General features: G+C 36.0%; 2 protein-coding genes across 8 annotated transcripts in view; one reads left to right on the top strand and one right to left on the bottom strand.

Moving 5' to 3' along the window:
- The window catches only part of METTL24 (methyltransferase like 24), a 180,951-nt gene that overhangs the window by 8,514 nt on the left and 146,478 nt on the right, over window positions 1–25,959 (bottom strand). Inside the window, exon 6 of one of the 5 annotated variants that reach the window (XM_082404873.1) lies at window positions 16,107–19,370. The exons of 2 other annotated variants lie outside the window; for them this stretch is intronic. In XM_082404873.1, coding sequence (XP_082260999.1) covers window positions 19,335–19,370 — 36 coding nt within the window. In that variant the 3' untranslated portion in view covers window positions 16,107–19,334. 2 more of the 5 variants (XM_082404869.1, XM_082404868.1) reach the window with 2 other exon arrangements.
- Window positions 1–25,959, top strand: part of CDC40 (cell division cycle 40) — a 54,640-nt gene that overhangs the window by 8,772 nt on the left and 19,909 nt on the right. For 2 of the 3 annotated variants that reach the window (XM_082404769.1, XM_082404770.1), the window contains exons 2-5: window positions 9,521–9,607; window positions 15,959–16,088; window positions 22,937–23,020; window positions 25,155–25,294. In XM_082404769.1, the coding sequence (XP_082260895.1) occupies window positions 9,521–9,607; window positions 15,959–16,088; window positions 22,937–23,020; window positions 25,155–25,294 (441 nt within the window). Of the gene's footprint in view, window positions 1–9,520; window positions 9,608–13,807; window positions 13,859–15,958; window positions 16,089–22,936; window positions 23,021–25,154; window positions 25,295–25,959 lie in introns of those variants that run through there. The other variant, XM_082404771.1, reaches the window with a different exon arrangement.

Genomic DNA, 25,959 nt, shown 5'->3' with positions numbered 1-25,959 from the left:
ACTCCAAACATCTATCACCCATCACCCATTCTTGTCTTTGTAATCTCTGTTTCATCTCAGGGAGGATTCTCCTTCTCTTTTCAGAGGCTAGTTGGTTGTATCCTGGATTATCTCCCCTCCCACCTCTTCCAGAATGACCATACCTTTTTCATCATTCCCTCATTCTTATCATATGTTTCTCCCTACTTGCTCCATTCCTGTAGCTTATGATTGACTAAATCTTTGGCTTAGCCTTTTCTTTAAAAAGGAAAAAAGCAAACTTAATTTTACCCTGAAAATCCTTCAATCTGGTACCCCGTCTCTTCTTCTTTACTGCCAAATGTCTTGAAAGAGCAAAAATACTGATGTCTTTTTTTCCTAAATCCTCAGTTATACCTCTGCCCCTTGCAACTGGCTCTCCATACTTCACCCCACTACCAAAATTGCTCTGGCAAAGGTTTTCTGTGACATAATTGCCAATTTCAGTGATCTTTGGTCAGCCTTCATCCTCTTTAATTTCTCTAGGAATTTGACATTTCTTTCTTCAGTTTAATTTAACAAATATTTATTGAACATGCACTTAATGCTCTGCATTCTACTGGGCAGTAAGACTATAAAATATAAGTAAAAGTCATGTGCAACAAATAATGTATCAGAAGGGCTATTAGGAGTTATGTGTAACATCTCTTAGGACTGTGGGTGAAAAAGCATTTTTCCTGAGCCAAGAGGAGGGGAGGTATCAGGGAAAAGAAGAAGATGACATATTATCAGATAGCAAAGGGAAATGCATAAGGAACAAAGTAACATTGCCAACAACACAGGAAGCATGAAAGTGCTTGATATTTTAAAAAGTCAGCAATTAGTCTAATACGGCAAAAATGGGGGTACGTTAAAGCAGATAAGGACATATTATAATAGACCAGGCAAGATATGAAGTCTGAACTAGGATGCTGGAGAAGGGAAAGTGGGAGTAGGGTTGCTAGAGAAATATTTTAGGGGTAGAATCAGTAAGACTCACTGCCTAATTTGTTAGTGTGTGACAGTGGAGTCATGGGGAAATGGTATCTTCTGTTTTGGACATAGCAAGGTGTTTGATGCTGTGGAATATCCATATAATGAAGTTCAACAGGCTGTTAGATATGTGGATACAGAGGCTAGGTATGGTCAAGGCTGCAGATAAAAATTTGGGCTGGAAATTGAAGTCAAGAGATAAGATAAAGATGTGGACAAATTTGAAACAAGAGAGGAAGGAAGTTTAAGAGAGTCAGACCTGAAGGACTCTATCTTTGTAAAGTAGAGAAACTAAGTCACCTGCTTTGGTGAGGGGTGTTTTAATAGTGACAAAATTTTGGAACAATAACTGTGTGCCTATACTATTACTTTTCCTGTCAGTTTTCTATCTTTGGTCATTACCTGGTCTAACTCTACGAGATCTTCATTTGTCAGTGGCATTGCTTCTTCTCCAGCATCACTGTCAACTTCATGCTTTCCTACCTGTTTTGCAAAATTTGTGATGTTACTTTGCATTATCTTTGCATTATGTTTACAGATCTATCCTACATCTGCAAGTGGCCAACAGAATAAAGATGGTGATATGATAGGAATAGTTCTAGGGGATTAAGGCCACATTCGTGCATACAAAATCCAACTTCTGTAGCTTATACTTTTTTTTAACATCTTTATTGGAGTATAATTGCTTTACAATGTTGTGTTACTTTCTGCTGTATAACAAAGTGAATCAGCTATACATATACATATATCCCCATATCCCCTCCCTCTTGTGCCTCCCTCCCACCCTCCCTATCCCACCCCTCTAGGTGGTCACAAAGCACCTGTGCTATGCAGCTGCTTCCCACTAGCTATCTATTTTACATCTGGTAGTGTATATGTCAATGCTGCTGTCTCACTTCATCCCAACTTACCCTTCCCCCTCCCCGTGTCCTCAAGTCCATTCTCTACGTCTGCGTCTTTATTCCTGTCCTGCCCCTAGGTCCATCAGAACCATTTGTTTTTTTTAGATTCCATATATGTGTGTTAGCATACGGTACTTGTTTTTCTCTTTCTGACTTACTTCACTCCGTATGACAGACTCTAGGTCCATCCACCTCACTACAAATAATTCAGTTTCGTTTTGAGTAATTCCTTTTTATGGCGGAGTAATATTCCATTGTATATATGTGCCACATCTTCTTTATCCATTCATCTGTCGATGGACACTTAGGTTGCTTCCATGTCCTGCCTATTGTAAATAGTGTTGCAATGTATACCCTGAGAAAACCATAATTCATAAAGAGTCATGTACCACAGGGTTCATTGAAGCTTTGTTTTTTTGATATTGAGCTGCATGAGCTGCTTGTATATTTAGGAGATTAATCTTTTGTCAGTTGCTTTGTTTGCAAATACTTCCTCTCATTCTGAAGGTTGTCTTTAGTCTTATTTATGGTTTCCTTTGCTGGGCAAAAGCTATTAAGTTTCATTAGGTTCCATTTGTTTAGTTATGTTTTTATTTCCATTTCTCTGGGAGGTGGGTCAAAAAGGATCTTGCTGTGATTGATGTCATAGAGTGTTCTGCCTATGTTTTCCTCTAAGAGTTTTACAGTGTGTGGCCTTACATTTAGGTCCTTAATCCATTTTGATTTTATTTTTGTGTATGGTGTTAGGAAGTGTTCTAATTTCATTCTTTTACATGTAGTTCTCCAGTTTGTCCAGCACCACTTATTGAAGAGGCTGTCTTTTCTCCATTGTATAGTCTTGCCTCCTTTATCAAAGATGAGGTGACCATATGGGCATGGGTTTATCTCTGGGCTTTCTATCCTGTTCCCTTGATCTATATTTCTGTTTTTGTGCCACTACCATACTGTCTTGATTACTGTAGCTTTGTAGTATAGTCTGAAGTCAGGGAGCTTGATTCCTCCAGCTCTGTTTTTCTTTCTCAAGATTGCTTTGGCTATTCAGGGTCTTTTGTGTTTCCATACAAATTGTAAAACTTTTTGTTCTGGGCTTCCCTGGTGGCACAGTGGTTGAGAATCTGCCTGCCAATGCAGGGGACATGGGTTCAAGCCCTGGTCTGGGAGGATTCCACATGCCGTGGAGCAACTAGGCCCATGAGCCACAACTTCTGAGCCTGCGCGTCTGGAGCTTGTACTCCACAAAAAGAGAGGCCGCGACAGTGAGAGGCCCGCACACCACGATGAAGAGTGGCCCCCGCTTGCCGCAACTAGAGAAAACCCTCGCACAGAAACGAAGACCCAACACAGCCAAAACTAAAATTAATTAATTAATTAATTAAAAAAAATTTTTTTTTTTGTTCTACTTCTGTGAAAAATGCTAGTGGTAGTTTGATAGGGATTGCATTGAATCTGTAGACTGTTTTGGGTAGTATAGTCATTTTCACAATGTTGATTCTTCCAATCCAAGAACATGGTATATATCTCTCCATCTGTTTCTATCATCTTTAATTTCTTTCATCAGTGTCTTACAGTTTTCTGCATACAGGTGTTTTGTCTCCTTAGGTAGGTTTATTCCTAGGTATTTTATTCTTTTTGTTGCAGTGGTAAATGGGAGTGTTTCCTTAATTTCTCTTTCAGATATTTTGTCGTCAGTGTATAGGAATGCAGGAGATTTCTGTGCATTAATTTTGTATCCTGCTATTTTACCAAATTCATTGATTAGCTCTAGTAGTTTTCTGGTAGCATCTTTAGGATTCTCTATGTATAGTATCATGTCATCTGCAAACAGTGACAGTTTTACTTCTTTTCCGATTTGGATTCTTTTTATTTCTTTTCTTCTCTGATTGCCTTGGCTAAAACTTCCAAAACTATGTTGAATAATAGTGGTGAGAGTGGGCATCCCTGTCTTGTTCCTGATCTTAGAGGAAATGGTTTCAGTTTTTCACCATTGAGAACGATGTTGGCTGTGGGTTTGTCATATATGGCCTTTATTATGTTGAGGTAGGTTCCCTCTGTGCCTACTTTCTGGAGAGTTTTTATCATAACTGGTTGTTGAATTTTGCCAAAGTTTTTTCTGCACCTGTTAAGATTATCATATGGTTTTTTTCCTTCAATTCGTTAATATGGTGTATCACATTGATTGATTTGTGTATACTGAAGAATCATTGCATTCCTGGGATAAACCCCATTTGATCATGGTGTATGACCCTTTTAATGTGCTATTGGATTCTGTTTGCTAGTATTTTGTTGAGGATTTTTGCATCTATGTTCATCACTGATATTGGCCTGTAGTTTTCTTTATTTGTGACATCTTTGGTTTTGGTATCAGGGTGATTGTGGCCTCGTAGATTGAGTTTGGGAGTGTTCCTCCCTCTGCTATATTTTGGAAGAGTTTGAGAAGGATAGGTGTTAGCTCTTCTATAAATGTTTGCCTGTAAAGCCATCTGGTCCTGGGCTTTTGTTTCTTGGAAGATTTTTAATCACAGTTTCAATTTCAGTGCCTGTGATTGGTCTGTTTAAATTTTCTATTTATTCCTTGTTCAGTCTCGGAAGGTTGTGCTTTTCTAAGAATTTGTCCATTTCTTCCAGGTTGTCCATTTTATTGGCATATAGTTGCTTGTAGTAATCTCTCATGATCCTTTGTATTTCTACAGTGTCAGTTGTTACTTCTCCTTTTTCGTTTCTAATTCTGTTGATTTGAGTCTTCTCCCTTTTTCTCATGATGAGTCTGGCTAATGGTTTATCAATTTTGTTTATCTTCTCAAAGAACCAGCTTTTAGTTTTATTGGTCTTTGCTATTGTTTTCTTTGCTTCTTTTTCATTTATTTCTGGTCTGATCTTTATGATTTCTTTCCTTCTGCTAACTTTGACATTTTTTTTGTTCTTTTTTCTCTAACCGCTTTAGGTATAAGGTTAGGTTCTTTATTTCAGATATTTCTTGTTTCTTGAGATAGGATTGTATTGCTATAAACTTCCCTCTTAAAACTGCTTTTGCTGCATCCCATAGGTTTCGTGTCATCGTGTTTTCACTGTCATTTATTTCTAGGTATTTTTTGATTTCCTTTTTGATTTCTTCAGTGATTGCTTGGTTATTAAGTAGTGTATTGTTTAGCCTCCATGGGTTTGTATTTTTTACAGATTTTTTTCTTGTAATTGATATCTAGTCTCATAGCGTTGTGGTCAGAAAAGATACTTGACACGATTTCAACTTTCTTAAATTTACCAAGGCTTGATTTGTGACCCAAGATGTGATCTATCCTGGAGAATGTTCCATGAGCACTTGAGAAGGAAGTGTATTCTGTTGTTTTTGGATGGAATGTCCTATAAATATCAGTTAAGTCCATCTGGTCTAGTGTGTCATTTAAAGCTTGTGTTTCCTTATTTATTTTCATTTTGGATGATCTGTCCATTGGTGAAAGTGGGGTTTAAAGTCCCCTACTATGATTGTGTTACTGTCAGTTTCCCTTTTTATGGCTCTTAGCATTTGCCTTATGTATTGAGGTGCTCCTGTGTTGGGTGCATAAATATTTACAATTGTTATATCTTCTTCTTGGATTGATCCCTTGATCATGATGTAGTGTCCTTCTTTGTCTCTTGTAATAGTCTTTATTTTAAAGTCTATTTTGTCTGATATGATTATTGCTACTCCAGCTTTCTTTTGATTTCCATTTGCATGGAATATCTTTTTCCATCCCCTCACTTTCAGTCTGTATGTGTCCCTAGGTCTGAAGTGGGTCTCTTGTAGACAGTATATATACGGGTCTTGTTTTTGTATCCATTCAGCCAGTCTTTGTCTTTCGGTTGCAACATTTAATGCATTTACATTTAAGGTAATTATCGATATGTATGTTCCTATTCCCATTTTCTTAATTGTTTGGGGTTTGTTATTGTAGGTCTTTTCCTTCTCTTGTGTTTCCTGCCTAGAGAAGTTCCTTTTGCATTTGTTGTAAAGCTGGTTTGGTGGTGCTGATTTCTCTTAACTTTTGCTTGTCTGTAAAGGTTTTAATTTCTCTGTGAAATTTGACTGAGATCCTTCCTGGGTAGAGTAATCTTCATTGTAGGTTTTTCCCCTTCATCACTTTAAATATGTCCTGCCACTCCCTTCTGTCTTGCAGAGTTTCTGCTGAAAGATCAGCTGTTAACCTTATGGGGATTCCCTTGTATGGTATTTCTTGCTTTTCCCTTGTTGCTTTTAGTATTTTTTCTTTGTATTTAATTTTTGATAGTTTGATTAGTATGTGTCTTGGCATATTTCTCCTTGGATTTATCCTGTATGGGACTCTCTGCACTTCCTGGACTTGATTGATTTTTTCCTTTCCCATGTTAGGGAAGTTTGCAACTATAATCTCTTCAAATATTTTCTCAGACCCTTTCTTTTTCTCTTCTTCTTCTGGGACCCCTATAATTCGAATCTTGATGCATTTAATGTTGTCCCAGAGGTCTCTTAGGCTGTCCTCAATTCTTTTTATTCTTTTTCTTTATTCTGCCCTGTGGCAGTTATTTCCACTATTTTACCTTCCAGGTCACTTATCCATTCTTCTACCTTAGTTATTCTGCTATTGATTCCTTCTAGAGAATTTTAAATTTCATTTATTGTGTTGCTCATCATTGTTTGTTTGCTTTTTGGTCCTTCTAGGTCCTTGTTAAACGTTTCTTGTGTTTTTTCCATTCTATTTCCAAGATTTTGGATCATCTTTACTATCATTACTCTGAATTCTTTTTCAGGTAGACTGCCTATTTCCTCTTCATTTGTTTGGTCTAGTGGGTTTTTACCTTGCTCCTTCATCTGCTGTGTATTTCTCTGTGTTCTCATTTCATTTAACTTACTGTGTTTGGGGTCTCCTTTTCGCAGGCTGCAGGTTTGTAGTTCCCATTGTTTTTGGTGTCTGCCCACAGTGGGTGTGGTTGGTTCAGTGGCTTGTGTAAGCTTCCTGGTAGAGGGGACTCCTGCCTGTGTTCTGGTGGGTGGGGCTGGATCTTGTCCTTCTGGTCAACAGGGCCACGTACGGTGGTGCATTTTGGAGTGTCTGTGAACTTAGTATGACTTTAGGCAGCCTCTCTGCTAATGGGTGGGGTTGTGTTCCTGTTTTGCTAGTTGTTTGGCATGGGGTGTCTAGCACTGGAGCTTGCAGGCTGTTGGGTGGAGCTGGGTCTTAATGTTGAGACGGAGATCTCTGGGAGAGCTCTCGCCGATTGATATTACATGGGGCTGGGAGGTCTCTGGTGGTCCAATGTCCTGGACTTGACTCTCCCACCTCGGAGGCTCAGGCCTGACAGCCGGCCGGAGCACCAAGACCCTGCCAGCCACATGGCTCGGCAGAAAAGGAAGAAAAATAGGAAAAAAAAAACAAAAACAACTAACAGAACCCCAAACCAAATGGTAAAAGCAAAACTAAACAGACAAAAATCACACAAATAAACATAAACACATACTCATAAAAAGAAAACAAACAAACAAAAAAAAACCCAAACAGTCAGAACCCTAGGACAAATGGTAAAAGCAAACCTAAACAGACAATATCACACAAAGAAACATACACATACACACTATAGACCAGGGCTTCAGAATATCTGGTCCTTTTTCAAACTTCTCTCTGTTCCTCTGTGAAAGGACTTCATGGTCAATTTGCTTAGACTTGATTCTCAGCCTGCAACTTTGGAATCATGTGGGAAGGTTGAACCAATGCCAGGCCTCACTCGGGAGGAATTAAATCAGAAAATATGAGGTGAGGCCCAGCATGAAACTTCTTTAAAGCTTCCTGCTGGACTCCACCAGTCTACGGAGGCCAGCTTATACTTTAATAGAGGGAGGTAGACAATTAATACATGTCAGGTGATGATAAATATAATAGAGAACAATAAAGCAAGGTAGGGGGAAAGTAGGAAAACTGTGTAGAGACCTGAAAGGAGAGAGAACAGTCATGTGGGTATCCAGAGAAGGAACATTCCAAGAAGAGGAAACAGGAAGTGCGGAGACCCCAAAGCAGGATTGTCTTTTGGTGAATTCCAGGAATAACAAATGAGCCAGTGAGGCTGGAGTAAAGTGAGCACAGGCACAGGGCTAGGTGAAGACAGAAGTTAGTAGGGGTGAGGGACAGATTTGGAGGGTAAATTCTCAACCAGTTAGATTCAGACTTCTTCAGTTTATAATAGTGATTTTGTAACTTCAGCTTTCCTGAAATATAATTCATAGATATATAACTTCCTTAAGAATTTCAAAATATAACTTGAATACCCTAATTAAAGGAAATTTTGTAAAGCAACTTTATAACATGTTTGATATATAAATTAAACATGTACTGATAACATGTTTTTACTAGTAAATGCTCAGGCAGGACAATACAGGAAGACAAAAATGCCCTATAAAACTACCCTTGGGAGCCATACTTTCTGAAAACAACTTGGTAATGAGCCCTGTAGTTCTTTGTTAGGCTCTTACCCTAAATGGGGAAGCTACCAGAGGGTTTAGAGTGAACAAGTAACATAATTGGACTAATATTTTAAAAGAATCACACTGGCCTCTGTGTGGAGTGAGGCTGTGGGTAGACAGGGGCAGAAGCAGGGAGACCAGTTAGGAGGCTATTACAGTAATCCAGGTGCAAAATGATAAACTGGACTGAGGTGATAGTGAAAGAGGACTTGAGAAGTGGTTGAACTCTGGGTGTCCATAGAAGGTAGAGGATTTGCTGATGGGTTGGATATACAATGTGAAAGCAAGAGGAGTCAAGGATAACTGTGGCAGTTTTCGCCTGAACACATATAAAGGTGGGGATAGTGGTTAATTTAGAGGAGGGTAGAAGGAGTCATTGGGGAAGGGGAGACCAGAAGTTCCCTTTTTGGGTATATTAAGTTTGAGATGTCTGTTAGACATCCTGGGAGAAAACATGTTGAGTTGAAGCTCAGATATATAAATCCCTAGAGTTCAAGGGAGAGAGCCAGGCTAGAAAATTGTTATATTGTATGTATTGCATGTATTGTTTAAGTGGTGGGGCTACACAAAAGATAGACTACCAGTGATTCTCCAGTGGAGATGAGATTTTTATGTTCATTAAGTTGGGGGATGAATTTAATAGTCAACGTAGATTATTAGACTTTAGATTTAGAAGATTTGGGCCCTGCCACCTCCTTTGGTTTCTTCTGCAGTCCCTAAGCAAGTCCATCTGGGTACATAGCTAATAAGGTCTGAATAAAGGAGTGCTTCTCCTGAATTTAGAACCAGAAGATCAGGTCTTTTGAGTTCATAAAAAAGAGCTGGACTCTCTTACTTTAAGGCTTTGAGTAGTATTAACTTACTTAGAAATTTTAATTTGTTCAGATGGGATAAAGTCAATGTTTTTGAAGGAAAAAATTTTTGTTATGCATTCTAATCTCTATAACTGTTTACTTTTATTAGTCTTTGTTTACATTACTTTTATTAGTCTTTATTAGAATTATATGTAATCCTATACATTAATATATAGAATTATATATTAATCACATAGCACTAGTGTAATCTTCATAAAAGTGATGTTAAAATGGCTAGTGTGACCTTAATGTAGTTTCTAAAATACAGTCAATACTTGTCGTATCTTGTTTGTTTGGTTTTCTTGTAGGAAGATTTGGAGACTGGAGTTCACCTTGACCCTGCTGTCAAAGAGGTTCAATATAATCCTACCTATGAGACCATGTTTGCTCCTGAGGTAAGAAAACATATTATAGTTAAAGAGTGTCTTTTGCTAATAGTATTTAAATTATACATACGTGATAAACAGTTGGTGAATTTTTCAGTGTTTTCTCATGAAAGTATACTGTTTAAACTGTTAGAAAATATATCGTGTTATATGTTAGTTATATCTCAATTTAAAAAAGAAAGGAAAATATATCCTTCTATTCTCCAAAAGTTAAATAGTACGCTTTTGTAAGAATAATATCTAATTCTTAGATGCAAACTTAGTTAACATCTTCCTCTCAGTTTTGATAAGGGAGTATTACAAGTTAAACATGAGGGAAAAAATTTTGGTTGATTAGCTTCATTAATGCATAGTATATTATGAAACATCTAGTGACAAATGCTGCTGTGTTCAGCACTAAAAAGAGGTACCATACTGACGTGGTCACTGCTCAAAAATAGTCACATGGTTTATTGCTTGCTCTGAGTCAGACATCTTATGGATTCTTTTTTCTGATGATGATAAATGGTGATGGAAGCATTAAAAAAGCTGAAGAAGAAGAAACAAAAAAGCAGAAATAGTGAAAATTGTCCATTTAGGAAAGTCTTTGTAGAAAAGATTAGATTTCTAGGTATTTAGCCTTTAAAAAGGAGAAAAGAATGCTTGATTGACAAGATACAGATATCAGAAAAAGGTCATTATAAGAAATAATAATATGGCTTCAGTAGCAGGATCTTTAAGGGCACTTTTAAAGATAGAAATGAGGAGCTATATCTTATTGCACCCTGGTGGAGAAAGAAGTACTTTTTAATAGTTTTGATTTTTTAGCATATAGTCATTGTCTTTTTTTTTGATAAAGCTATTTCATGTAATTTTTGCCTGCTTAGGTTTCCATAGTCACTTAAAATATGGCAATGGAAATGTATAGCACAGCCAAGGATGTCAGTGCTAGTGCTCTAGCTGTTCTCCTAAGTGTACAGTAAGCAAAAAACTCATTCTCATGCTCTGAGACTGGTACATTTTTTATTTTATTCCATTATTTCCTAAATCCTTATAACCTGTTGAATTATAGGCTGTTTTATATCCCTTGACACCATTTTAGCACTGGCGCGCTGCATGATTTTTTTTTAATGTAAAGTACTTCAATTTAAGCCACTAACTTTAGAAAATGAGAAAATTTGGAAGTGGCATGGTGTATGACATTCCTTTGTCAGTGTATTTTCTATGAAGCCTGTTTTTCTTAAATTTTTAGGTCCTATGCATAACTAATGTATTGCTGTATGATTAGTTTTCAAAACTTTCAAGAAAAATTCAAAAGGTCAAAAAATTTTTGGTGCTATTGATGAGGCAGTAGGTTTATCATTCTCTTTTGGGGATTATCAGTCCTTTAATTTTCTGTTCTTTTTTTTCCCGTGTTAGGGAACCTCACATTAAGTATATCAACTAGTTTATGTTAGGAACATTTCAGTGCTTATTGTCAACAATTTAAGGAAAGAGTGATGGGACTGAAAAGTGAAGAAAAATTACAATTTTTCAAAGGAATTGTCTGTGACATAATAAATTATCAACTTTGAACTTTATGACTAGGGTACGTATAACTTGGCAAAGTCTGGAAGGGTATTACCAGGAACTTTGCTAGATGAAATTCAAGTTCTCATATTTTGAGATTCCATCATTAGAGACAAGATTTAATCCTTCTTCTCAAGCTAGTGTTTACCAGAGAGGACATGCTAAGTGTTTTTTAAAAAAAAAAGATGGAGACCAGACTGTTTCTTATAGTGCCTCTAAAGCACCAGTCAAGTTTAAGGAGAGATTGCATCTTGTTATAAAGATAAAAGTTCCATGAAAGTATTTGTAACTGGCAATTTTTTTTTTTTTTAAAAGAGATGACTCCCCTGTTCTTTACTTTTATTTATTTATTTATTTAAATTTATTTATTTATTTATTTTTGGGTGTGTTGGGTCTTCGTTTCTGTGCGAGGGCTTTCTCTAGTTGCGGCGAGCGGGGGTCACTCTTCATCGCGGTGTGCGGGCCTCTCACTATCGCGGTCTCTCTTGCTGCGGAGCACAGGCTCCAGACGCGCAGGCTCAGTAGTTGTGGCTCACGGGCCTAGTTGCTCTGCGGCATGTGGGATCTTCCCAGACCAGGGCTCGAACCCGTGTCCCCTGCATTGGCAGGCAGATTCTCAACCACTGTGCCACCAGGGAAGCCCGGCAAATGTTTTTTGAAATAAGCGATACAATCCAGGTTAAGAACATGAGATGTGGGGCTAAACAGACCACTTATTAGCTCTTATGTGACCTTAGATTATCTTAGTTTTTTCACAGGTAAAATGAAGATAATTTCTACTTTACCAAATTATAAGGATAAATGAGATAATATGCGATGTGCTTAGGAAACTGTCTGGCACAGAATAAGCATTTAATAAATTATAGCCTTTATTGTTATTTATGTTAATATTATTGGCATTGATGGCTAGATAGGCCTTTATGAGGAAAGATTCCAGACAGAGGGGAACAGCATGAGCCAAATCATAAAATCTAAAGAACTGTAGTGTTTTAGTCATCATCAGTAGGGGAGAACGGGATAAGGCTAGAATAGTACTTTGTATAGTCAGTATTGCACAGGCTCTAGGGGCCAAGGTAAAGAGTTTGCTCTTGATTTAACAGAAGAATTTTTAGGAAGATTAATTTTAAAGGTTTGCATGATGGAAAAGACCAGGGATGGAAACTAATAAAATAAAACTACCATTTATTACACTATGCCAGGTACCACACTGAGGGATTTGTATACCTTATCTCCTTTAGCCCTCACTACAACCCTATGAAGTAAGTACTTTTATCCCTATTTTATAGTGAGGAATTCAACTGTCAGATTATACTGCCAGCAAGTGCCATATTTGAGGCTTTGAGTCCAGATCATTCTTAACAATCACTCCATAACTATAAGACCATTTAGAAGGTGCAGTTTTGACTTTATTAGTTCAGTAAACTAACAAATTAGCTATTTTATAAATTACTGGTTTCCCTCCCAACCAAGGACTTTTCCTAGTTGATCTACCTAGTTATCCAGATAAGCTTTCTCAAATTACAGAAGGAACCTGAAGACATAATAGCCATTGTTTTAGTCCAGTGATTTTCTTCATTTCACGCAATCCTTTTGGTTCCGCCTAGAGAAAAGTCTGTTTGTTAGCTTCTCTAGACTCATATAAAGCCCATAAGCCTCAGAGAGAATTTCAGACTCCTTAAAATAATATTACTTTTAGGAATAGAAAAAATATAAAGTTTTAGAGGGGGAAAATGCCAGTTACTGTTTAAAATCTGGCCTGTAAGGGCTGCTATAAATATTAATGTTAGAATGGACTTTAGAAGTCATATAGATCAGCTCTTTTATTTTATAGATGAGGAAACTGAGGCACAAGGTCATAGAACCACTAATAAAATATACTATCATAATAATTAAACTGTGCTTATGTCTTACAAGATTGAGGTATTCTGCCAATAAAGTTGAATTGTGGTGATCTTTTCCAAAATTATAGAAAATAATAATTAATCAGTATGCTCTTCTCGCCTTAAAATTTGTTTATAAATGTTTTATACATTGATTACTGCAATGAATATTAATGGAAAACTTAATACAGCAACCTGAGTATATGATTATTTGTTGAATAACATGGGTTTTTTTCCTATATATGAATTCATGGTTATGATTTCATATAGTCAATTTTTACTTATATGAATTTTATTAATTCCTGTGATGTTATAATATACTGCTAAGGCATCAACCCTCAAGTACTCTGCCTGCTGAAGACGTGAGAACCACTGCCTTATAATACATGGATCTCTTAGATTTATCAACTAATGTCTTAAATTAAAAATGCTTTTCTCCCAAGTTTATAAATAAATCACTACTTCACTGAGATGAAAGATGTAAGGTTACTTACCTCAGAAACATTTTCTTTTTTGGTGCAATGTCTGAATTAATACATAAATATGTATATTTTATATGGGAGATTTACAATTGTAATTGACTGTGGTGTACTTCAATATTATCTTAGCTAAAAACTATTAAATACTCATACCTAATTAACTTGAATATGTATTTTTAAAAATCACTTGAATACAAACTTAGGCTTAGACTTAACTACCAAAAGTTGAAAAGAAGCATTTAGAAATCAGTTTTGTGTATTTTTAAATATGCATTGTTTTGTTTTTTTAATGGTTAACCCAGAATTAAGAGTTGCATATTCACACAGACCAGGAACATCTGAGAGAGTAATTGGTAAGAGCTGAGTCCTGCTGAATAACATTCTCTGCCTTCCTCTGTTGACATGTAATGTCTTTGAGGTCAGCTCCAATAGCTGCCAGTAACCAGAAAGTTAAGGTGAGCCAGAAGTAGATGAGCCTGCCCCAGGCAGCTTCCTATATCAGTGGAAGATTTTTTTGTTGTCTCAGCTTAAATATGTATGAAATATAAGCACGTTTAAATTTTTAGACAGTGTTAGGAAGAGTACCACAAGATATACTTTGCTGTAATATATGGATCTATACTCCTATAGAAATCAAAGTTCTTAACACTGAGAATTTTTCTTTAAAATATGGAGGCAGTTTGATATATATGACCTGTAGAAGAATTATTCCCTTTTTGTAAAATCTTAATAAAATTAGAATATGGAAATTGTACTTTCCTTTTTTAAATTGGAAATTATAAGCATAACGATTGGTAATTTATTATATGTGATAGGAGTAACAATATAGGCAATGGGGATTTTTATCATTTTGGAATTTTTTACCCCCAGAAATATTGCATGCTGCTTTGCAGATGTTAACTGACTGTAGCAAGTAGATCATCTAGTCAACTTAAGTCATTTTATTATCTTTAATTTTATGGATGTTTTTGTTTTTGTAATAAATTTCATGACTGAATGAAGTTAACTGTAGCTTCCAGCATTCAGCAATCTAGATTTTTTTCCCTACATTTCCACCCGTCAGCTCAGGAAGAACTAATATGGGCTATAAAGTCTTGCCCTGTCCTTTATTATAATTTAGAATAAATAGTAATAAAAGCTTTATATATGAATCAGATATCTTAAGATTGAATCATTTTAAACCTAGAAATGGAAGCTGTCAATAGAAAGGAATATTATAGTAATTTATTTTCTTCTAAAGCAGAAAAAATTATAAGGCAAATTAATGTTTAAATTCAGATTTTTATGCATAGCATAATGTTGACATGTAGAGAAGACAACATTCTGGTTAAGGAAAGATCAATAATTTATATTTATGGCTCTGGAAGTGTATCATGGAAAAGGTGGTTTCAAATGGTAGTGACCTAAGATGTTCTAATGTCAAAATATTTATTATGACAGTCGACCTTCCAGAATTCAAATAAAAATATCCTGTCCAGTTCCACTGTTTCCAAAGTGGGAAGTTCATTTTATTCTTTATTTTTAAAACTGGAAAGAAAAGAGTTGGATCTTCCCGATACCTTTTCTAATAGCATTAGTGACTTTAGGCAGGCAAGGTATGTCATCTTGACCTTTTTCTCCACTTCTAACATGAGAAAGAGAATACCTCTTTAACTTTCCAGAATTTTTGTACAGATCAAATTAAATAACATTTGGAAAGCCATTCTGGAAACTCAAAACATTGTAAACATATAGATAATAATGGCACTATTTTGTGTATGATTTTCATAGTGTGACTTTTCAGAGTGGAGAAGTTTTATTTACATTTGTAATGTCTTTTCCTAGGGACTTTTTCAAGCACTTTACTTTTATTGTCTATTTCCTATCTTCTGCCCCCAGTGAGACTCTGATTAATCTTTCCTTCATTAGTGCTTTCTATATGCCAGGCACTATGGAAAGTATTGAGGGTTCTAAGTCTTCACCTTTGAGGAACTCATAATCTAGTAGCAGAGAAACATGTGTTTTTTAAATTACATCATGGTACCATTCCAAAAATCCCCCAAATCATCATTTAGACAAAACTATAGTGTGTCTCAGTTATCTAGAGCAACACTGTCAAATAGAACTTCCTGCAATAATGAAAATGTAGTAGCCAGTAATTGTATGTGGCTGTTGAGCTCTTGAAATGTGGCTGGTATGACTGAGGAACTGAATATTTTAATTAATTTAAATTTCAATAGCCACACATAGGCTTGGGTGAGCTGGTTCCTCTCCAGTCCTAGTGGCTGCCAAACAGTGCTAACCCCCATTGTCCAGTTGTACTAAACCATGTGAGGTGAGCATGTTCCCAAATAGGTTAATGGGCCCCTGATGATTTAGAGTTAAAAATACATTGTGCAATAATTCTACTAATTCTAGCTTTATACACTGAGAATTTGGTGGTTTTTGTTTGTTTTTTTCTTATAACATTGTAGTTTGGACCAGAAAATCCCTTCAGAACACAGCAAATGGCTGCCCCTAGAAATATGCTTTCTGGATATGCTGAACCAGCCCATATCAATGATTTTATGTTTGAACAGCAAAGAAGAACTTTTGCCACATACGGTAAGGTGATACGTGAGTTTCAAGTTAAACCTTATTAGAAGTGGGGGGGGGTGTGTGTGTGTGTGAGAGAGTGTGTGTGTGTGTGCACGCAATAATCGATTTTATCTTCTGGCTTTTTAAATTTATTAACCTGGATTCCTTAAAAGGGTAGTATGTTTTCTTATACACATCTATAAATATTTATACAAATGGGAAGGTGCACTAATATTTTTAGCTGTCATTCTAAATCTGCTCTGATTTCTGAGTACTGGAAATATTCTGTGGTCTTAAAAACAGAACGTTCTCTGTTGTACTTTTTAAATGCTTGTTATTGAATGACTTGCATGTAGACTGCTGTTGAAATTGGTAAATAACAGGATAGTGTTAAGAGGTATATTTTTATCTTCTTATGCACTAGTTGACTTTACTCTCTTTCTCAAATTTTATCTCTGAAAAGTTTTCTGTTGATTACTGAGGGATATCAGGAAATGGAATGGCCACAAATTCATTGCGTAAAATATTTATATCCTATCAGTGGTGGGATTTGAGAAAGTTAATGTGCATACAAGGCTGGGAATCCCCTCTACAAGAAGATGGTCTTTATAATAATGTCCTTGCTGATGGTTCTACAGATCATAGGTCTGGTCACATATCAGCTTTGTCCATATTTGGTAGTGCCTTTTCTTTCCCTTCCCATAATCTACATTTGTAGGTTGACAGACATACTGATCACCTTCTGCTTTGAAGAGCTTTTTGGTAGGGTGGGTGAGCAAAGTAACTGAGAATGTTTTTATGCCTGTTGTAGTGATCTTTATGAATCAATTACTTATGCTGATGTTCTCTTCCCCAAAGAGTAACTGAAAAAGAAAACTCAACTATTTTTTTTTTTTAATTAATTAATTTATTTAGTTTTGGCTGTGTTGGGTCTTTGCTTTTGTGTGAGGGCTTTCTCTAGTTGTGGCAAGCGGGGACCACTCTTCATTGCAGTGCACAGGCCTCTCACTATCGCGGCCTCTCTTGTTGCGGAGCACAGGCTCCAGACGCGCAGGCTCAGTAGTTGTGGCTCACGGGCCTAGTTGCTCCGTGGCATGTGGGATCTTCCCAGACCAGGGCCCGAACCCGTGTCCCCTGCATTGGCAGGCAGACTCTCAACCGCTGCGCCACCAGGGAAGCCCTGAACTTTTTTAACAAGAGATTTAATAATCACATTTTTAGACATCAGCAACATTGTCTCTCTTATTTTCATTTAGTTTTCTTTGTAGTTAAAATTCTAATACCTCCTCCTTTTATTTCTTATAGAATTTTTTTAAAGTTCTAAACAGATTTTTCTGTCCTATCTACCATTAACTTCCATTATTATAAGACAGCACCCAAAAAAAAAGTTGAGAAATCAATATCATGTGAAATGTTACGTATTCGGTGATGCTTTTTAATAGCAATTGTTTTCACTAAAAAATAACATAAACAAATTTTAAACATTTAGGAAAGAGAAGAAAAAGGTTACCTATAATCCCACTATACTAAAATATCTACTTTTAGTAGATATTTTATTCCTCCAAGTCTTTTTTATTATACATATTTGTATTACAGAGCTATAATCCTTCTAAACTGAAAATTTTGCAACTTTTTAATTCAATATTCTATCATAAGCATTTTTCAGTGTTACTTTATAATCTCAAAGCTTATTATTTTTAAGTGCTATGTAATATCCACTGATGGGTTTATATTACAATTTACATAATTATTCTAATGTTAGAAAATTACTTTTTTCTAGTTTTTAGTGAGCAATGCAAACTGATTCATCGTGAATTAGTTTAGAGGTTTAGTACAGATAGTCTTAGTTATTTATCCACAATATGTTCTTGGAAACTGGTTGTAAAATGATTGACATATACTAAATTATATTTCACCGTGGCAAGGTTATAATTGACTTAACAGGTGCCAAAAGTCATAGCAAAGACTTTATACCTCTGAAATCTCCTAAAAGAGTTCAGTGACACTTCCAGTCCAATAAAATGGTTATAAATGCATTGTACCCAAAAATGGTTATAAATGCATTGTACCCATTGCTTGTATAAGGGATCCCATGTAAATCTAAAGTATATGTGCATTACGTAAAAATCAATTCTATTGCATCATGAATTTATTATATCCTAGCCTATAATAAAACAGACTTTTAAAGACTCTGCATGGGTTTTTTTAGACTTTAGAAGGAAGGGCCTTAAACAATAATTTGGGTAGCTTAAATCTTTAAAACAAAATAAAACAGATGAAAAAAAATTCAAATTAAGTTCATACAGATACCTACTTTTCTTGAACTATCCTATAGCATTGAAAGCTATTCAGTTGGCTTTAGACCCAGGTTCAGAAACGGCTTATTTGAAAAAAAAATAGCTGGTATTTTTTGCCTCTTCCATTAAGAGGGGGTGGACTAGGACAGAGATTGAACTATTTAGTGAGTTAAAGACATAAAAAAGGAATGTGGGGTATACTGTGTTAGGTGGCCTGGAATAAAAGGAGTAGCCACTTGCAAATTAAGTAATGTATGTTTTGTCTCCCTTATGCGAATCTTAGAACTGAGAACCATTTATCTGAACTTAAATTAATAAACAAGTTAACCAACCTCAGGTTTAGCAGTCTTTTTTTCTTTACCCCCAAGTACTAAGCACATATAGCTTCTGTTAATTTAAAAGTCTGATTTTCTCATAGAAAGTTCTTGTCTAGCTTCTGATAGTAATTCCTATCTGAGTTTTTCCTCTCACTCTTACACATGGAATGTAAAGCTATGAGACCTTTCTGTTACCTTCTCTGATTTGCAAAGTACCAGCGAGCAAACCTTCCTAATATCTTGTATAAGACACAGGACATGTCTCTCTTACCTACGAGACATGAAGGAGATGGCACAGGAATTCAGCTTTTTTAAAATTAATTAATTTATTTTATTTATTTATTATTTTTGACTGTGTTGGGTCTTCGTTGCCGCGCACGGGCTTTCTCTAGTTGCGGCGAGCGGGGGCTTCTCATTGTGGTGGCTTCTCTTGTTGCGGAGAATGGGCTCTAGGCACGCGGGCTTCAGTAGTTGTGGCATACGGGCTCAGTAGTTGTGGCTCACGGGCTCTAGAGTGCAGGTTCAGTAGTTGTAGTGCACGGGCTTAGTTGCTCCGCAGCATGTGGGATCTTCCTGGATCAGGGATCGAACCCATGTCCCCCCCATTGGCAGGCGGGTTCTTAATCACTGTACCACCAGGGAAGTCCAGGAATTCATCTTTACCTAAGTCTCATATTTATCACTCTATAACTCTGCTGGGATATAGAACAAACATTGATCCTACTTTTCTAACCATTTTTAAATGGTTATAGCAGTGTTATAATCTAAGTGTATTATTTTACTTAGTTTATCACAGCCACCTCTATTCCTTAATCTGTGAAGATAGTCTCCTTTACTGTATCATCCCATTTACTTATGCTACAGTTTTGCTTTTAGCTCCCATTTATCATGTTTGTCCTGAGTTCTTAGTCTCTCAATGGTTTGTGTGAATTCTTTTGTCCTGTTCTCCTCCCTTTTTGTCTTGGGTTTCTGGCCTGTTCCCTTACTGGTCTTACTTGGGGCTTCTCAGTGAGGTTTCTCCCCTTTGTCCTCCTTTTGCTCATGATTTTCTCTACACCAGTCTATGAAAGTGGAAAATTTTAAATAGACACGTTTAAGCTGATTCACTTCATTGTACAGCAGAAACTAACACAACATTGTAAAGCAAGTATACTCCAATAAAAAAAATTTTTTTAATTAATAAACACCTTTAGTTTCACCACACTCATTATTAACTGAGTTTTAACTTCAATATTAACTCTTTATTAAACCCTTTTATTAACATTTTTAAATGATTTTTTAAAATACCCTGCTGAATGAAGATGTCATAATTTATGTAAAAATTCTTGTATCATTTAGATTGCAAGTTCTGGTTTTCATTATTTAAAATGTGGTGATGTATATTTTAAGCTGCAGTAAAATGCTTTTTAAAACGTGGTAGTGAATTTGTCTGTGCATAAAACTTTATGGGTTTTTTTTCGTTATTAAGATGAATCTCCAGAAGTGGATCTAAGAATGTAAATGTTTTTAAAACTTTTGTTATATATTGTCAAATTGTTTTCCAAAAGAATTCTCCCAACTTTTACTGCCACCACCATGTATAAAAATCCTACTTCTCCTTACTCAAGATCCATATGATTGTTTTTCCTTTGTTTATTTGATAGTCAAAATATTGTATTTCTTTATTTTAACTTTATCCTTTTGGATTACTAGTGAGGTTTGAAGGTTTTTTCATATATTTGTAATCATTCTTTTGCAAATTGTTTACAGTCTCTTCTCATTTACCTATTGAGACATTAATATTACTAATCTTAAGAATCTAACAATAAAACTAGTATTATTAGAGCCATTTCAAGTAAAACTACAAAGAAAGAAAGCAAACATTGGGACTTCCCTCGTGGTCCAGTGGTAAAGAATCTGCCTTCCAATGCAGGGGACACAGGTTCAATCCCTGGTCAGGGAACTGAGATCCCACATGCCGCAGGGCAACTAAGCCCATGCGCTACTACTACTGAGCTCGCACACCTCAACAAGAGACCCCGCATGCCACAAACTACAGAGCCCACGTGCCCTGCAGCCCACACGCCACAACTAGAAAGAAGCCTGCGCACCACAATGAAGAGCCAGCACGCTGCAATGAAAGATCCTGTGTACTGCAACTAAGACCCGACGCAGCCAAAAAAATAAAGAAAATAAATTTAAAAATTAAAAAAAAGAAGTAAACAGTAATTCTATTAAAAAGATAAAATGGAAAATAAGCTTCAGAAAAATAGATAAGAATATTTCAGATCTTAAATGTAGATATATTCACTTATTTGAGACATAGGTTGGTAGAAAACTAATTGGACTAAAATTCTGTAGTGTTAGAGTTATATCTTGTTCTGTTGCTGGCTAACTTCTAGTAAGACATTTATCAATATATAAATATTTAACAACCCTTATTAGTAAAGGGAAAATACTATTATCCCCTAATTACCTGGGTGGGAGGCAGTAGTGGTAATGGTGATAGTGGCAGTAAAGATTTTACCGCAGAGGGTGTGGAGAAGGAGGAGAACATAAGTTCCTTTCGTCAGAAGAAGAGGAAATTCCAGGCCAGATGAGCTGGCAGTTGGTGCTTACACAGAGACCATAAGAAGAACCAGAGATCTCCCTTCCCTCTCTGCCTCCTACATCATCTCCCTAAACACATAATGCAATGCCATTTGTGTAGACATATATCTCCTTCAAGGCAGAATTACATTTTAGATAAATTTTTATGGTTGAGATGGGGATTTTTAACTTAGGGTATGTTGGTTTAAATTTTACATGAGCCTTATGAACTCTCATTTTAGAAAAATAATTTATAGAACACTAAACACTATTCTCTGTGTCAAAGAGATGAAAGATAAAATAACTTATGGGATTTGAACCTGTGACTTCAGAGGTTGCAAAGCTGCTTTCTGCCATCAATCTCTCTCCTCAGGCCAAGAACATATTTTAATACCAAAGAAAAAACTATATGCAAATGAGCTAATACCTAGGTGGTTGGTTCAGTGTTAGCGTATCATGAGGGTGAGTTGAGCACCTACGTGCTTAGCTTGTTTGAAAAGTATGTTTGATGACAAATCTTTTTCTTTTTCCCAAAAGAAGTTCCCTTTAATCTTCAGCTGGAAAATTAAAATGTAAATAAATAAATAAGAAAATCTAATTGTTAACTATATTCACTAGAATGTACCGTTAAAAAAAAATGCGCAAGTACTCTTATGTAGTATTTCATGATTGTTCACATGGGTTGTAGACCATAGACTGATTTAATGATCTAGCTCTCTTTTGTGAATATACTGGATTATTACTAAAACTGATTTTACCAAACATTTATCATACTAGCACCCCCAGTTGAAGAAAAACTGATTTGAGTTAATATAGACTTTCTTTCCTGAAGTTCCCATAGACCACTGAAGACTACATTTATATGTAGCTATACACTCTAGCTGAAGGAGTATATAAATATGCTAGTAGATATCCTTACTGCTCTTACCAAAGAAATATAAATAATGATTTATGAAGTAGAAATATACTGTTTTTAAATTGGGAGGGAAGACTATCTTTACTGAGAATAACATTTCCAAAATAATAGCTAAATTTTATGTAATTCTTCTTACCCTATTTCTTTTTTATTTAAAGGTTTATATAACTTGATAAACTAAACCATGCATTATCTGTTACCAAAAATAAAAAGATTTCTAAACTCCTGAATGTATGATGTATGTATATTTTTAAGCTCTTAGAAAATTTAAGACTAAAGTTTGATATTTTGGCCTAACAGGCTCTTAGTAATGTAATGTCAATATGCTAGATTCATCTGTTCTACTGAAATCATTCATTGTCCAGCCTGAGATTTGGGTTAATGATTCTAAATAGAAACATAGCTCACGAAAGAAGGATTAGTCCTCAGAGTAACAGTGGACAGTTGAATGTGATAAAGTGATAACTCTTTTGGAGATAAGCTCAGAGAGATCCAACACAATGAAAGGCCTTTGAAATTATCTTGCACAAGCAACTTTACAATCGAAAATTTGGTTTGCTTGTGATAGAATTATTGGTGTGTACATCCTGATGATAAAGGAAGCTGTAATACTTTCAGAACATAAGGAAGAAATAAAGTCACAAGAAAACAAACAAAAAAAGAGACCATTTTCAGCATCTGGGAAGGAAAATGTAAAATGAGTAAATGTGTATAGAATTAAAATGAATTGTAAATGGAAAAAAATGGAGTCAGTAATTTGTACTTTTCTCCTTTCAGGTTATGCGTTGGACCCTTCATTAGATAACCATCAAGTGTCTACTAAGTATATTGGTTCTGTAGAAGAAGCAGAAAAAAATCAAGGTAATTTATTTGAAATATCAATATTTAATATCAAATATATATACCTATACTTATTGTTTGTAGATTGACTTTGGACAGTAGGGAAAAACTAGTATGTAATTTATCTCTTGATTTTTTTTTTTTTTTAAGTTGAGACAATAGTGGGATATAGTTTAGAGCAATGTATAGAACTATTAGTTTGGAGCTTGCTTTTGCCACTTACTAGGTGTGCAGCCTTGTAAGGAAGATAGTCGTACCTGTAGCAGCGGGGTTGGGGGGTGGGGGGTGATTTCTTGGCACAGTTCCAGTCCTGTAGAAATCATTCAAGAAATGAAAACTAATGTATATCTGATTTTAGCAGTTTATTTCTCAACACTAATGTCAAGCTCCATTTTAACAGAGCAGAAAAAAATCTCATCGTGCATGTCTGTGGAGATTGTCTTTCAAGGGTTGCTTTGAAGTCTGAGTTTGAATATGTGTTTTAAAACATATGTTTATACTTGTATTCATTTTGTATTTATTTTAAGACAAAGCATCATACTCTAAATGCTAACTTGCCACAAAGCTCATCAGCCCCTTGGAATCTTATCCATAAAATGTTTGATAGAAGAGTATGCTGTTTGTACGAGGGCACTTAGTAACTCTAGAGCCTATATCAGGGGTCCCCAACACCCGGGCCACAGACAGGTACTGGTACGTGGCCTGTTAGGAACCGGGCTGCACAGCAGGAGGTGAGCAGTAGGTGAATGAGCAAAGCTTCATCTGTATTTACAGTCGCTCCCCATTGCTTGCATCACTGCCTGAGCTCCGCCTCCTGTCAGATCAGCGGCAGCACTAGATTCTCATAGGAGCACGAACCCTACTGTGAACTATGCATGCGAGGGATCTAGGTTGTGCGCTCCTTATGAGAATCTAATACCTGATGATCTGAGGTGGAGCTGAGGCGGTGATGCTAGCGCTGGGGAGCAGCTGCAAATACACATTATCATTAGCAGAGAGGTTTGACTTCACAGACCATAATAAACTGCTTGCAGACTCATATCAAAACCCTATCAGTGGGTGGCAAGTGAAAACAAGCTCAGGGCTCCCACTGATTCAGCATTATGGTAAGTTGCATAATTATTTCATTATATATTACAATGTAATAATAATAGAAATAAAGTGCACAGTAAATGTAATGCACTTGAATCATCCCAAAACCTTCCCCACCCTTCCATCCCCGGTCCATGGAAAAATTTTCTTCCACAAACCAGTCCCTGGTGCCAAAAAGGTTGGGGACCGCTGGCCTATATGATCAAGCTACCTTTGGTTTATGAGCTAGATTGTTGTTAAAATAGGATTTTAACAACCTTTTGTTATAACACAGCTTAAAGGAAACTGATTTGAATTGATATAGGTAAGCTTTTCTCTTTGTTAGACCTCTACAAGCTACATCTTTATGTAGCTAGATTCTCAGTTAACATTTAAATTGTGACTATGACTCCCGTAAACCTTTCTTTTTCCAGTTTAATGACTACACACAGCATGCCACCTCCTACTGATCAAATGAGAATCCCAACCAGAAACGTCCTCTTTCCTCTTTTCTTCTTACTGTTAAGATTTATGGTATTAGAGGTCAAGTTTAGATTGAGATCACCTGGAAGAAGTACCAGATTCTTGTGAATCCTTCTTTAATTTATATTGTTGCATTACAGTACAGTGAAGCAAGTGAAGCAAGGAAAAGTTATTAATTACTTAATGTAATTTTATCTAATTCAGCTTTTGAATGAGAAATTTTAGTTTATTCTTGCTTTCAAAGGTACGTCATCATTATTTAGCATTATTAAATTGCTATGTTTCTTTCAAAAAGTGGTAAAATCTACTGATAAAGGTCTGTGATTAATTAAAAATTGTGTACCATTGCAGGATTACATAGCTGGGTCTTTTCTTCCTTCACATATATTAGAATTTGCAACATATTGCAGTGGTAGAAAGCTGCTTTGCCCAGAAGGTTGAGTCTCTTTTTATATAGCATGAGTTGGTGTATCTGGATTCATGTAGGTTTCATTTTGTGTTTTAAATATTTTGTGTTTATAAATCTATATAAATATATATATTGCTGTTTCTTTAGAAAATATCCATATTTATGATCTCTGCTTTTTTGTTTTTAATATAGGTTTAACAGTGTTTGAAACTGGTCAGAAGAAAATAGAAAAGAGGAAAAAATTCAAAGAAAATGATGCATCTAACATTGATGGTTTCTTGGGACCATGGGCAAAATATGTGGATGAAAAAGATGTAGCCAAACCTTCAGAAGTAAGCTGTGATGTTTTCCATTGCCAATTCAGGTGTCTGCTGTGTCTCTATGAAGGATACCTATATTAATAAACTTGAGGTTTCTTTAGAGAACTAAATGACTCTTCAGAATTTCTCTGCCTTAGTTGATTGAGAAAATACAATAATTCCTTTGTTTTTCTTCGGAATAATTTTTGTTTATATTTTTCTGATTTATTATCTTCCATACTTTTTAATTAAAATACAATATTGAACAATTTTTTATAAAAATCACCTTGATAATACTATTAAGGTGCCATGGTGGCTGATTTTCTTTTTTTTTTTTTTTTGAAAGTAGGTGGGAGGCTTTTTTTTTTTTTTTTTTTTTTTTATTTATTTTTTATTTATGGCTGTGTTGGGTCTTCGTTTCTGTGCGAGGGCTTTCTCTAGTTGTGGCAAGCGGGGGCCACTCTTCATCGCGGTGCGCGGGCCTCTCACTGTCGCAGCCTCTCCTGTCGCGGAGCACAGGCTCCAGACGCGCAGGCTCAGTAATTGTGGCTCACGGGCCCAGCTGTTCCGCGGCATGTGGGATCTTCCCAGACCAGGGCTCGAACCCGTGTCCCCTGCATTGGCAGGCAGATTCTCAACCACTGCGCCACCAGGGAAGCCCGATGGCTGATTTTCTGATACCAGATATTCAGATAGTA

This window comes from Balaenoptera borealis (genome assembly GCF_965194805.1).
Source record: "Balaenoptera borealis genome assembly, chromosome: 9".
Lineage (NCBI taxonomy): Eukaryota > Metazoa > Chordata > Mammalia > Artiodactyla > Balaenopteridae > Balaenoptera > Balaenoptera borealis.
Note: the sequence above shows the minus strand (reverse complement) of the source record. Positions and strands in the feature narration are given on the sequence as shown.